The 11940-nt window shown below is 36.6% G+C and overlaps 1 protein-coding gene across 34 annotated transcripts in view; it reads left to right on the plus strand.

Moving 5' to 3' along the window:
• dlg2 (discs, large homolog 2 (Drosophila)) overlaps positions 1–11411 on the plus strand; it is a 212174-nt gene extending 200763 nt beyond the window's left edge. For 25 of the 34 annotated variants that reach the window (XM_016490317.1, XM_016490321.1, XM_016490335.1 and 22 more), the window contains 8 exons: positions 2083–2182; positions 5954–6004; positions 6132–6233; positions 7107–7130; positions 7469–7641; positions 7992–8101; positions 8201–8292; positions 8991–11411. In XM_016490317.1, the coding sequence (XP_016345803.1) occupies positions 2083–2182; positions 5954–6004; positions 6132–6233; positions 7107–7130; positions 7469–7641; positions 7992–8101; positions 8201–8292; positions 8991–9097 (759 nt within the window). In that variant the 3' untranslated portion in view covers positions 9098–11411. Of the gene's footprint in view, positions 1–2082; positions 2183–2447; positions 2494–5953; positions 6005–6131; positions 6234–7106; positions 7131–7468; positions 7642–7991; positions 8102–8200; positions 8293–8990 lie in introns of those variants that run through there. The other 9 variants (XM_016490320.1, XM_016490324.1, XM_016490350.1 and 6 more) reach the window with 5 other exon arrangements.
• The last annotated feature ends 529 nt before the right edge of the window (positions 11412–11940 follow it).

Below are 11940 nucleotides of genomic sequence, written 5' to 3' on the forward strand. Positions count from 1 at the left end.
AGTCAGTCAGAGTGAAAGTGTGTGTGTGTGAGACTCAATCCTTCTGCCGCAGTGTGACAGCTCACTTTGAGCTCTCAGCATCAGTACAGCAGTGCAGCTCACAGAAGCAGCCTCATTATTACAGTTGTACATAAATGTGTCTCCTATTGCGTCTTTTATGAGATCAGTATGGTAAGGTCATCTGTAGTAAATATTGCTTGTTTGTGCATGAGAGGTGAAATGAATAAAACTGAAGGATGTAGGGTGAATTTTTAGTTCGGCACACAACCGCAGCGCCGTTCAGATTTTTAGCCTTGTGATTCCCACTAGTATCCATAGCAACATTGCAGCCAGGCCTGCAAATTTCCATTTCTTTCTTGTCTCTCGTTACTCTCCCTCTGTCTTTTGAAGATGGGAGAGGGGTGGGGGTGTTGGCACTGATGGATTACTTGAAGATTTGTTGTGTGGTTTTGTCTTTTGTGTATGTATCATTTCAGGTTTATCATAGGATTTCACTGTTGATTGAAAATGCATTGATTAAGAATGTTTATGTGCCTTATAATAGAGAGGATTAGCATAGTCATGAATATTTCCTTCAGGGGTACAATTGGTTTCATTCCTACACTGTGCTGAAGAAAATAGTCAAAAACCACAAAAATGCACACAAAAGCACTCAAAATTATATATTTATTTTATTGCCAAACATATATCTGTTAATCTATTTAAGAAATTTCTGGGTTATATTTCACCCCAAAATCATAAGAAAAATTTTTTATGTTCATGTTAAAAGAAAATTAAGCCTATTTTTAAAACCATTGCAGTTCTTGATAATTAAGCACAATAATCCTGATATTCATATTTATTTTTCAAAAAAAAAATCTCATTCTCATTACTCTCACATTATGTCTGGACACAATGATAATTTGTATTAAAGCATTAATTAAATTCAGTAAAAAAAATAATTGAAAATAAATTATAATGATGTTTCATACTTTATAAAGTAAAAAAAAAAAAATCTCATTCTCATTACTCTCACATTATGTCTGGACACAATGATTATTTTTATTAAAGCATTAATTAAATTCAGTAAAAAAAATAATTGAAAATAAATTATAATGATGTTTCATACTTTACAACTTTAAAACTAATTTTTGTTGTTTCTTTCCTTTATGGTTTTTGCATTAGAAAAATGAGGAGTGGGTGTAAAGTAATTTCAATAACATTTCATAATACAAAAAAAATATTTATTTATTTATTTATTTATTTATTTACATATATTTATGTAATATAATTCAAATAATTTTATATAATTTTTTCTTTTAATGTCGGGGTAAAAGATGATCTGGACATATTCTTGACGGGTTTCACCATCACAGATTGTAATTTATCAGGAAAATTACATTCATATCAGACAGCATATTGACCTCAGGTTCACCAAATCAGCTAGAAAATCAACTCAGTCACATATATGTTACCTCATTTATTTTTCGTTGCATTTCATAGCCATTTTAAAAACAATTCACCCTCAGAACATCATAATACTACACACAAGCAGCACAAATTTGGCCCCTTTGATCAGCATGCCACCCTGTCAGGACTGTCCTGCATGCTTGGTATTTTAATATGAGTTAGTAAGTATTTTTTTAAAGTCCCTTTTGCCATTGCATGGCACTAAACCAGCTTCAGTTGGTCTTTTGTTTATCATTGTTTACCTCCCTTGTATGTTCCTTCCAACTGATCATGTTTTAATTTGAATACATTTGAGCTGTCTGAAAACAGCTCAGGTGCTGTGACGTCATGGACAGCGGGGTTCGGATCAGCCTTCACAACAAACAAAGATCACCTATTCAGGATCATCCAAGCACTTTCAGTTTGAGCCAAAAACAATGTAATTCGTTCGGTACAAATAAAAGCGTATTTAATATGAGTTAATTACTAATCTCATTTAGGTGAATGATCCTGCCAATAAAAAACAATTGGATGTTTGGTTGTCTCCTAGCTGTTGTCCCTCACGTCCAGCTCTGGTCGTTGTGTTGTTTTTGTCAGCATGATTGTGACAGCGTTTAGAGCCCCCTGTTTGCACCATGCTTTCTCTCCGCACAGTCATTCAGTGAAAAACGTAGAAAGAACTTCATCTTTTCACGCAAGTTCCCTTTCTACAAGAACAAGGACGCTGACGAGCAAGACGGCAGTGACTCGGAACGTAAGTAGCCACAAATGCACGTGCACTCTCACACGTAGGTACATAAAAACAGCACACGCTCACACAAACGCATCCTCGGGGTGGATTGAAAGGTCTAGGTGTGTAGGTAGCTCCAGGAAGCCCATGCCCTCCTTCTTCTTCTGGCGTTACTGCCCGCCCCACCAACAACCTCACTGTCTCTCTCTTCCTCTGTCTCTCTGTCTCCCATCCTCTTTCATTCTCTCTCTCCACCCCCCTCGCCTCTCTGATCGGCTGTGTGGTGTAGGACATCTCTGGAATAGGGGAGGACGGGTACGGAGCAAAGACACTGAGTAAGTGTGTTAAAGAATGGACCCAATACCCCTCTCCTAAGCACATATTGCTAAGCACATATCTCCTAAGACACATTTCAGTTCAGATTTTTTCTTTTTCGTTGCGTCGTCCTAGCCGTCTCAAACAACCACAGGCCTGTCTGCATGTCAGAATACTAATATATGTTGGTCCACAGGTTGTAATGTTTTAGGGATTCCTGCTTTATCATCCTTAGGCTTATGTGGTAGCTAAAATGTTGAATGAACATAATGTATCAATAGTTGTCAAATGATTTTTGTTTAGTTTGTATGTCGAGAATGTGGTGCTATTTTCTATGTAAGCTTGTTTCTTCCATGGGATAAAAAAAAAATCAAAAAGGTAATTTTTTTTATCTTACAATTCAGCAATTCAAAACAATTTTTGTGCAATTCTGTGTTTATATCTCACAAATCTGACTTTTTTTTGCAATCCTGAGGGGGGAAAAGTCTGAATTGTGAGCCTTATCTTTATATATATATATATATATATATATATATATAATAAATACTTATTATCTATTATATAGAACATGAAGTTCTCCTAATGGAAATCTGTTACATTCTAGTCTTTTGTGTTTGTCTTTTATGATGTCTCTGCAGTGCTGTGCCAAATGTTGTCTTGGGTTTTTAACAGTGTTTTTATGTTCTCATCAGGAGCATTTAGCCAACACAATTATTAAAATATGGTTTTAAGGGAATACACATCGACCAAACTGAATATTTAGCATTATTCTCAATTAATTAATATGTATTTGTGCCAAGACATAAGAGATAAGCGATGGATGTTCACAGAAAACAAAGCCGATATATAAGATCAGAAGAGAGGATATTTCTTTTAGGTTGAGTGTGTTTATCTCTCTTCCTCGGTACTGGGTCCCTAATTTAATCTCCTGTGTCTAATTTTATTTTATTCTTTAAACTCAAGTCTAATTTTGTCAACCAAATACAACCAAGACTGTCAAAGTTTATAGAACATATAGATCACACTGCTACAAGAAAAAGTTACTGAGCAACCTGATGACTTCAGGTCAGTTTGTTGGAGATAGTCCAGCTCCAAAGCGTTAGCTGTGAGGTTTTGTAGTCATTTTGAGAGTGGCAGGTTTCCAGACCGAGTGTGAATTCAGAGCTCTTTAGATGAGCTTGTCACTTTGGACAGATTAGGTTTTGCCATGTAATTGTCATATGGCATGATGCTGTTCTAGACAGCCATTGTCAACATAATGAAAAATGACTTGTTTGTTTCCCCCTTGGCCGGTAAACAGGATTTGTGGCTTTTATTTCATTTATTTTGGAAATAGACTCACTTGATAACGCACTGATAAAAAATGATACATGCTGTCAGAAAGAATCATTTACAGTTTGTTTGCTTTAACATGCAGAAAGATACAAGTTTTGCCCATGGCAGTTTTAAGTTTAAACATTTCAGAGTTACATTTCAGCAAACATTTCATTGATATGAATATATATACCTGTACATTATTGTTTGGGGTCAGTACGTTTTTTTTTTTTTATTATTAATGAAGCAAGGATGCATTAAATTGATTAAAGGTTAAAGTAAAGACATTTCTAATACTACAAAAGTTTGCATTTCTTGCAAATAAATGCTATTGTTGTGAAGTTTCTATTCACCAGAGAATGCTGGAAAAAAATGTATTACTGTTTCCTCAAAAATATTAAGCAGCACTGTTAATAAGTAGTGTTTCTTAGTGGAAGTCGTGGCCTAATGGTTAGAGAGTCGGACTCGTAACCCAAAAGGTTGCGAGTTCGAGTCTCAGGTCCGGCAGTTTGACACTGAAGACTGGAGTAATGGCTGCTGTAAATTCAACTTTGCCATCACAGGAATAAATTAAAAGTTATTTTGAATTGTGTTCATATTTTACAATATTACTGTTTTTACTGTTTTTGATTATAATAAATGCAGCCTTGATGAGCATAAGATACTTTTTGCTTCTTCTTTTTTTTAAGTCACCATGTCTTTCATGTGATGTTAGTAGAAGCATAATTCTTAAGTTCTGGCTCTTATAGCTGAGAGTCAGAGGGCAAATGTCACTGTCCAGTCTTACAAAATGATGTATGATCTGACTCCACCACAAACTCCAGGCATTGATCAAACCCACATAACCTTGTTTAAAGTCTTCACAGATGCTGTCCCCTCAACTTGGCTTCTGTTTAATGCACAGAACTCATCCTGCAGAATTCAAAAGAATATACAACTCAAGCTTTGTTCTAAGTTGCTTATTTTATGTTGCTTATTACCTACACAGGCAGCTGCCTTCTAAGAGAGATATCCTTACAGCCATTACTGATTTGGAATGCTCTACATAACCAGCTATGTGAGACTCAACTCGCGATAATATATTCAGTTGAGTCTGGTGCTAACAATAGAGCTCCACTCTAATCAGCATAATAATAATTTTTAATTCTAAATTTTATTCATACTGTTTAAAGTGTTGAATAAAATGTTTAATTATAGTCAACATTTTTCTCACCTCATCTGCTTGAATTGGATCAGTAATGCAAACATGCAGTGTTGCCTTTAGAATTTAGCCAAACAATAAATTTAAGGAGGCAGCAAAGTTAAGTTGCCTACCTTTTGGAACAGCTTTTTTTGTTGTGAGTCTGCATTTGATGCCTCAAAATTCTGCTTCTGTGGGCAGTTCATTAGGTTGCCGAACAGAGCTTCAGAGTGTGCTTTGTGTTTGTAAGGCTTTAAACGGACATAATCCATTGTGTTTATGGCAATAGCTACACAAATAGAGGCCATCTAGCATTTCCACAGCATCTAAATTGTTCTGTGTAAGAGTGGAGCACTACACAGAAGCTGATTTATGTGTGATTCATTCTCTATAGTTTAATGTTACCACTGCCTATGAGAAAAATGAAGCTCTGGCTCAGAATAACACTCGATCCTATCTGGGGTTGAATCGATGGATAATAACCATATTGTGTTCCTGCGGCAGCCTGCTTCTGTTCGTTCCAGGGCTAAAAATAAACTCCTCTGGCTCTCTAAGTCCCTGTGTGCGCAGACCACCTCACAACTAGCGTCACATTGGACCTGAGTTTCCATAATTGGACTATTATATTCAATTAGTATTGCCACTGTCTGAAACTTCAGTCTCATCCGTGATTAAATTTTCTGTTGTCCATCATCGCCTTTCCGCTGATCCCTTTAATCTCCCAAATGAGCGCTAACTCAATTTTGCCACTCTTTTTTATTTTTCTCTTTTTTAATACAAATGTCCTTGTCAACAGGCACGTAATGACATTACATGCTCTCAGTAACTCATTTACACTTCCACTTGAGCGGTGCTCTGAGATGAGAGAACTTGGTGAAGGGCGCACCAAATGTGGCCATGTCGATCGCCGGCATTCTGCAAAAAGCAGGCGAAGTGCTATCATAACCACCCACCCCACTGAGTATGTTTTTCTGTTCTGTTTCCAGGGAGTCAAGAGGAACTGATTCTCTCATATGAGCCCGTCGTCAGACAAGAGAGTAAGTGCCTCTCCACTGTCTCTCATGCTTGAACTGTATGACGTTCACAGTCAGTGTAAATAAATTACGTGATTGGTGTTCGATTTCAGTCAGACATTTTCTGTGCCTGTATTATCTGTTTGAACAGTTAATTATGCCAGACCGGTTATAATCTTGGGGCCCATGAAGGATAGAATCAACGATGACCTCATTTCCGAGTTTCCGGACAAGTTTGGATCATGTGTGCCACGTAAGTACAGAGATCTTGTGGTTCCTACCCAGGTGGTTAAATTATCAGATAAACTAAACTTTCAATGGATCTTTCATTAATTATTCATGATTATATCTTTAGTATGCACAGATACTAAACCTTCAGTAGAGGCTGACTCAACCGATATCTTAAAAGAGCCCACCTGAGCAATAGTGTACTGTGTTATTCTCACTTGTGCCATTATGGATTTCAATTGGAGTGCTAGAAAAACCTGTGGCCAAGGTAGTTTGTAATTATATCCGGTAGTCTTGGGGGTTTTTAAGCCTTTGTGCTGATAGCGGTTCTGATGGGGTTCATCAAAATGAGATGGTAAGGTGAGTGGCCTGACCATAAGAGTCTGTGGTGTTCCCTACTGTCCCAGTGTGCTTGAGTGCAGTTCCTGAAACTCATTTCATTGTGCTGTAACTATCAAATCACTTATTTCAAGGTCTGCTGATTAACAAACTTCAACTAGGTCACTAGTTAGTGATGCTTTCAGAAGTTACAAGTGGTCTAAAGAGTAAATTAAAAAAAATAAAAAAAACACTAAAAGCACTTGGAGCAAACCTTGAAAGTAACGCTTCGTAATCCACAATTTGTAACATTTCCTTTGTTTTCTAATTTTCTTCCCTTGTTTATTGGGAAAGAGCTTTGTTGGCTTGTGCTACACATATTAGTGAAAATATTAACAAATTGACAATACTATGGAGGTCTTCATCTCAGAATAAAAATCCCATATCATTCGGAGAGTTTGCTGATGAGTGCCACAGAGCTCTTTCATGTTTTACATCTTAAACCGTTTATTTATTGTTTGTTTTTCAGTTTTCCAGACTTATATTTAACCGTTTTTGTTTGTTAATAATTTAAAAAAAGCGGCTAACAGTTCTGATCAAGAAGGTAAGTGAGAATATTAGTCTGCAATGAGCAAGATTATAAGTAAAAAAATATAATAGTTCTTCCGTGTAGTATACAGTTCATCCTGTCAGTGGGATCTATGGGTATTTCTGCTTAGATCACTGCTGCTGTTCTATCTCTTAGTATGTCACCCTGAAAGGTAGACATATAATAGTTTATTTGTAATTGTAAGTAGACTTGCCCTCCGTCCTCTGACAACTTAAGGTATTTCTTATGAATGTGTATTTGAATAATGATGATGATGATTTTTATGTGTTGTAGAACAGAGTACCCAAGTCTTAAAAAAAACTAAAGCCTGGATATTTTTTAACCAATTTCAGATACTACCAGACCAAAGCGGGATTATGAAGTGGATGGGAGAGATTATCACTTTGTGTCCTCACGAGAGCAGATGGAGAAAGACATCCAAGAGCACAAGTTCATCGAGGCTGGACAGTACAATGACAATCTGTATGGAACCAGTGTACAGTCTGTCAAATACGTGGCTGAGAGGGTCAGTAGTTGCACAACCACAGCATTACTATTTATATAAAGTGCTTTGAATTACCATTGTGAATGAAATGTGCTACAGTATATAAATAAGCTTGCCTTGCCTAACGTAGATTTCACAATTTGGGATGCCTAGCCAGTTTAGCATGTTTCAGATGTACAGTACTTGCCAGTAATGCGGTAAAGAGTCAAACTCAAACTCATCTTAGAGGCCATTATTCACAAGACTTTTCCTTGCTAAACATCTCATAGGCCAACACTTGTCCTTGTACCCTTGAATGTGTCTTTTGTGAACGGCCCCTTACTCTACTGTTCAGCTTCCTAGCATTTAGCAAGTCCTTTTTGCTTTTCTAGGGAAAGCACTGCATACTTGACGTGTCTGGGAATGCGATAAAACGACTACAAGTAGCACAACTCTACCCCATTGCCATCTTTATAAAGCCTAGATCCATCGAGTCCTTAATGTAAGTTTACCACACACCTCTATATGTTCCATAAATAATCAAAATTCCTCTGCACTCAGACTAAGGGACTGATACGCTTCTAAAACCTGTGCATTTCAGGGAGATGAATAAGAGGTTGACGGAGGAACAGGCCAAAAAGACGTACGACCGTGCCATGAAACTGGAGCAGGAGTTTGGCGAGTATTTCTCAGGTAACAGAAAAGTTCCTAATCCATCCAGAGGACCTGAGCAGCACTTTTATGCTCAGATATCACCTCATTTGCATATTCTGATAGTCTCTTGCATATGCATTACCTCAGAGGCCAACCACTGCAGCCTGTTACATCCATCATGTTTGACAGCAGAGCCATGGAGCTGATGGTCTCCCCTGAGTGAAACACATCAACTTTCTCTTGAAATTTGCATTAGCGTGACCCCCGAGAGTCTGTATGGAGGAATGTGAAAAAGCGTGCAGCGACATGATGATTGATATGAGGGTATTTTGAACCCGTGTGACTATGCTACTGCTTTTTATTTTTTTTTATTCCGTTGCTCTGAATCTGCAAGAAAGCTCTTGGAAGAGATTTAAAAAGTCTGTTGCTTCACTAATAATGCATACTTAAATAGAAGAGCTATTTTTCTTATCAGAAAAAAGAAAATATATTTTTTAATGAAAAGGCGGCATAATTCTCACTTCTTTGTTAGATATTCTTTTGCTGGGTAAAATTGCTATTCTTACAATTTATGCAGAAGAATCCATGAACAATAATGTGGCTAATGAGCCATTAAGTTCAAAAATGATCATTATGAAACTGTCATCAGGGTTTCTTGTGGTGCAAAATGAAAAAGATGTTAATCTGTAAAGTGTTTAAAAATCTTTTAACATCAGCTCTTTCTCTTTTTCTTTCAGCGCTGGTTCAAGGAGACACACTAGAGGACATTTATAACCAGTGTAAGATGGTGATAGAGGAACAGTCTGGACCATACATCTGGATTCCCTCAAAAGAAAAACTATAAAAAAAAATCACCTTACCCTGGCAGGGACCTTGGACTGGAGAAAAAACACACATAGGAATAATTTGTAATATAATTATAAATTATTATTATGGCAATGTTTATTGTTAACTCTTACAGTGTTTTTTTTTTTCAGTTTGTTTGTTTGTTTATTTTACATTGCATTTTTCACTTTCAATATGAATGTTCCTGAATGTATGCCACAAAGTGTTAGAAGCATTTTTGGTCTCAACAAAAAAGTGGACTCTTTGTTTGCATATTTATTGGTTAGCATTTTAATTTAAAGAAAAAAAGGGAACAAAATTTAGCGCTGAGTATTCTTCTTCAAACAATCTTCGGTTGGGATTTCGAGCAAAAGGTCAGAGTAGGTCAGATCATCACGGATGATTTCCACACCCCATCACCACCTCCAAAAAAAAAAATCTATGTTGATATCAGCTTGCTTCACTTTTCACCCAATCGGTTGGTTTCACACGTCTCCCAGACTCATTTCACAAACTCTCTAGCATCTGTGCACTCCTGTGGCTATCAACACACACATTGATTGTGTTGCTTTTCGTTGTATTATTTTGTTAATTTTGTTTTGTACAGACATCCATTTTGTTGAAAGATTTTGTTCCAATTGTACGTTATTTCTAATGGATCCTTTCAGAAAAGAATCTTGTGATTTTAAGATGCTTTAGTTAGTGTAAATGGATAAGGGGATTCAACTAGCTGTAGGAAATATGACACTATATTTTGCTATTTATATTGATAGAGGACACAACAGCACAGAAAATATTTATAAAGATGGTATATAACTTTGTCTAAAAATCATTTTGGAAAAGAGATTTTACTGGTACTGGTGTATCATATTGTGTCGTCGCTGTTGTGTTGGTGAGAATGAAAGGTAATGAGTGCATGTTTTCCCTGAACAAAACTCCCCCTTATCCGTCCAGTTCCGGAATCCGCTAATTCTAAACCGACAGAGTTCTGAAATTCTTGGAACTCAACTTTAGCTGGCTGAGGAGTCTACTGAATGTGAATTGAGTGTGTTTCAGCTTTGTTCAGATAACAGGAAGGAGCCTGATGTTTGTGAATCATTTGTTGAAGAGTTGTTCGGCCTCCCTTGAGCACCCTCTAAAGTGTTTACAGTACCTCAACTAGAAATGAGGGCCAAAGGGACAAAGTCTGCAAGAGGTCTTGCTTTTCCATAAATGTGTAGTGGATCATTTTAGTTTTTTTTTTTTCATTTTGGCATGCACTTATGAACATGACCTTGGCTTCCTGTCCACACATTCATGCCGCATACTTATGTCATTTGTGCCCTTTCCATGTATAGTTGAGAGATATTCCTGTCCTTGTACATTAATTGTAAAGCTCTCGCCATTTGTGGAAACTACAAATGCCAAAAGCCATTAACTCTGCTCACTCGTTTCAAATGCGGGGGGAATTATTTGTTGCAATATTTATTGGGAGATGATACAGCACGGTTCTGTGGCAAGAGTCTTTTGACCTACTGGTCACCACTTGCCTTAAAAAAAAGGGAAGAGGCTTTTCGGGCCAAATAGACATTTTTTTACACTTTCTTGACGACAGCACTTTTGTACATTTGAGAAATTATTCACAGATTGTGTTCAACCAGATGGTGGACACAGAGGGGGATTTTCAGAAGAGGGAAACTGAATATCACAGTGAAGCTCTTAATGGTGTAATATGAAACTTCTTTGAATAACAATAGATCATGTATATGTTATTACGACAATGTAAACCATGGATGGCAACAGTGACTTGATCAATCAGAATATAAATTATGAACATTTTAAATGCTGTGAAATTATTTTTTCTCTTCTAAACGTGCAGTTTTTTCTCCTTATTCAATGTGCTTGTGATTGATCATCTGTAGCATATCATTTTATTAATTTAGTAATGCACACAATGGATCATGTATTTCACAGGATTTTGTGTACCCTTTTTGTTACAAATATTTGCATTTAAATCTGTTGGTATTATTCGGTAATCAAAAGTGAATCTCAAATGATGCTGTAGCTTTAGTGAAAATCAAAACCCTGCAGTTTGTACGCACTTGAACGAGGGTTTTCGGAGCCTTATGGTGCTCATAGTCTGATTTGGTCCATTAATTCCAAGTGAATGTTCAGCTTAGTCAAACGTGCTGAAATGGGGTTGTTTTTGTCTCAGGGTTGCTAGATAGGGCTTAATCACTGATATTAAACCTTCGTATCGATGCATCTGTTTACCACACAAATCTCAAATGTTTTATTCCTGATACCTGCATTGCATTTAGTCTATTCCTTTGTTCTGGAGCGTCTGTGTCTGACGAGTTCGCTTTGTGATTTATTTATCCCGAAACGAGGATGCAAATTATTTTCCACACATTGTTTTTTTTTTCCTGAATCCCAAATGATATGTGCAATTTTGTATATAAATATCTGTTTGCACTTATTGTAGTTGTTTAGGAGATCTTTAATTAACACTGTCCCCCAAACCTCTGTTTTTTTTTTTTCTATTTATATCACAGGAAATTAAAGTTAAATTATTAAACACTTACATCCCCCTTATGTTTGTAAGTATCATTTCCCAGCATTCCATGGGTGTAACAAATTAAGCATACTTAGAAAAAGTGAGACTGTACAGTTAACATTTGTTAAAAGGAAATCGTTTTATTTTTATTTCAGTCTTTTTCTTTTGGCTTTTCTGAAGGAAAAACAAGGGAACCTATTCTTTGCATCCTGTTGCAGTATGTATTCCTGGTTGCTTTGAGGAGTCCAAATAAAGACATTGCTTTAGGTATACATGAAGGTACTCTACTCTTAAAATGTAAATGAAAGATTTGGTGAGACATTTAC

This window comes from Sinocyclocheilus anshuiensis, unplaced genomic scaffold (genome assembly GCF_001515605.1).
Source record: "Sinocyclocheilus anshuiensis isolate Anshui unplaced genomic scaffold, SAMN03320099.WGS_v1.1 scaffold186, whole genome shotgun sequence".
NCBI classification, from domain to species: Eukaryota; Metazoa; Chordata; class Actinopteri; order Cypriniformes; family Cyprinidae; genus Sinocyclocheilus; species Sinocyclocheilus anshuiensis.